Genomic DNA, 2626 nt, shown 5'->3' with positions numbered 1-2626 from the left:
ATAAACAGATATTCACATAAAGTAATTATTTTACGTTATTAGTTAGCTGAAATATTTGGAAGAGAAAATGTTTGTGTTCTAGGAGGAGGAAGCCATTTTAAAATGGTGTTTTATCTCTGACAGTTGAGTTACTGCAGAATAGCTGTTGTTAATTGACTTACACAGAAGGTGCCAAATATATTTTAAATCCTAGGCATGCATTACGACGAATCAGTCTTTTTATGACAGTTAAATATTTTCCCAAGGTCTTTCTTACAAATTCCATACATTGTTGCTATAAATTAGGTATAAGCTTGCAATTCTTGCCAAAATTTTATCTAGAAAGACTTATAAATGCTTATGGAAATATTGTAGGTATTATAGTCTAGTTCACTAAGATCATGTACATGTTCTAATATTTTATTTTTTTTTAATCTTTAAAGTTTAAAAACTGCCTCTAGGACCCCACATTTTTCAACTATAATTCTGGGTGCTATCTGTGCAACACATGTGAAAACACGTATCAGAATTAAGTTCAGGTGTTTGGTAATAGTGGTAACATTTCAACCAGAACCAAGAAATCCAACCAAAAAACTCCCTTCAGGGTGGTCAGCACAGCACTTGGAGGTTGGAGGTGCTCAGGAAATGTCTGCTTAAGGGATGGGTGAGAAGTTGATATGTACGGGGGAGATACCAGAATCAGAGTCAGAGAATTCTAGTCAGCCGCCACCACGCTCTCTCTCCTTGGACAAGTCTTCTCCCCCATCTGGTTTTTGGTTTCCTCATTTACTTTTGTTGAAAAAGACCCTTAATTTTCTCTAGCTCTAAAATAGTGGGCCTTCCAGATGTCAGTTATGAAAGGTTCTTATGGACAGTTGAAATTAATGACAAACGTTACTTGTGGTGCTCAGTTCAGAGTATCTGTAGGAGTCTTACTCACGCATTTATGATAAGGGCCTGTTCTTCTATGAGGTTACCTTCACCGATCACTATTGGCCCAGCTTCCGCGATAATTCGTGCTTTAGGGTGGATCACTGTCCTGGGTCCTGTTAAGAACATTGATTGAGAAGACATTATTGGTGGAGGCTATGTTTCCAACAGGACGGTGGGAGGAGGAGGAGGGTGGGTGAGGCCGTTGGGAGGAACATTTTCTAAGTATGTGCCAGGCACCAAGCTAGGTGCTTTGCAAATATTATCTCCTTGGCTATTATCATCAGTGGTTAGTGCCAACTCTCAAACCAAGGTGAGTGCAAGAGCACAGGTGTTAGATCCAGACAGCTCTGGCCCAGCCTCCACGTGGAAGCTTCTGTGATCTCGGCGGTGAAATGGAGGTGCTGACACCAGTCCTAGAAGGTTACTGTTAGATGACATGATGTTGGACACGCAGTATGTGGCACATAATTGGCAATAAAAATGAATTCCCTTCTTCCTTCCCGTCAGAAAGGTAAAGCTCTCTGCTTACAACATGGTGCTTTCTAATGCTAGTGTACCACAGGATTAGCCTTTTTGTTAATGTGATTAAGAAAAAACACAGGCAGACGGAAGTAGGGATCTAACCTTAGCTTTGTTACTTTGTCACTATGCCTATCACAAGCACACCCACTGGAGGGAGGCAGAGCTTCTGCCATCTGGTCTAGAGATGATTTCAACCAGTTAAAGGCAAAACAGTTAAAGGGAGGCAGTGCAAGGAGCCCAAGCTGATCACTGGAGTCCTCAGACTGGTGTGGGCAGCCCTGAGGCGAGGGAGCAGCAAGCGGGGCAGTGGAGGTACCTCATTGCCCACCCGGTGCCCCCACCCTGGAATGCTAACACACTCCCTCCCCGGTTTATCGACCACAGGCCTAGCGTTTGGTGATGATGAAACTACTAATAAGAAGACGCATCCTCCCTTTGGCCTCTCTCCAACACCCAGGCCACTGTACCAGGGATACTTTTATTGGTAAGTAAGTGGAGAGGAAGTAATTGAAAATAAGGGAGGGCGGACAGAAGTATTGATAGGAGGGGAGGGGGATTAGGAAGGTGACATTGTCCATGAAATTCAGTATTCGACTATATAAATTGTTAATTCATTCAATAATCATTACCTGTCTGAGACAGGCAGGACGCAGTGCTGTACGTTATGCAGCAACAAGAATGAATTCATGCTATTTTTGTCCCTCTGAACTTGTTTTCTTGAAAACTGGGAATGCTTAATATACTCGCTCACAAGTGTAATAAAATAAATAAGAAGGTGTTCTGGTGCCCAGAGATTTGGAAAGAACCTCAGCGTAGCTTATTCTTTTCCCTCACAAGGAAGAGCTTGGGGCTGGTAAAGAGCGTGGGGCCTACAGCAGGATACACAGTCCAACATCCCAACATTCCTTAACAGGACACAAGGTCTAGTAAGAAAGACCACCACAGTGGCTTTGGTATTTCTCAGGCAACTCTGCTCCCCAAATCTTTAGCTGCTAAAGTAAAATTTCCCAAGCAAGTTCTTCTATTCAGGATAGAAGATTTCAGGATACAAGACGGGCTCTCTGAGATCCCTGGGAAGCTTTTCAAGCTGACCATGAGAGCAAACGTGTGTGTCTTTTTGCCTTTGTTTAAAACAATACATATGTATATATTTGCATATATATACACATACATATATACACAGATAAGCATA

At 42.3% G+C, this 2626-nt stretch overlaps 1 protein-coding gene across 1 annotated transcript in view; it reads right to left on the bottom strand.

Annotated features, from left to right (window-relative positions):
• The window catches only part of DCTN6 (dynactin 6), an 11704-nt gene extending 10651 nt beyond the window's left edge, over positions 1-1053 (bottom strand). The window contains exon 1 of the mRNA XM_012649823.1: positions 920-1053. Within this exon, the coding sequence (XP_012505277.1) occupies positions 920-1053 (134 nt within the window). The remainder of the gene's footprint in view (positions 1-919) is intronic.
• Between the last annotated feature and the right edge of the window lie 1573 nt (positions 1054-2626).

This window comes from Propithecus coquereli, unplaced genomic scaffold (assembly GCF_000956105.1).
Source record: "Propithecus coquereli isolate 6110/MARCELLA unplaced genomic scaffold, Pcoq_1.0 Scaffold304, whole genome shotgun sequence".
Taxonomy (NCBI): domain Eukaryota; kingdom Metazoa; phylum Chordata; class Mammalia; order Primates; family Indriidae; genus Propithecus; species Propithecus coquereli.
This window is presented reverse-complemented; position numbering and strand designations above follow the sequence as displayed.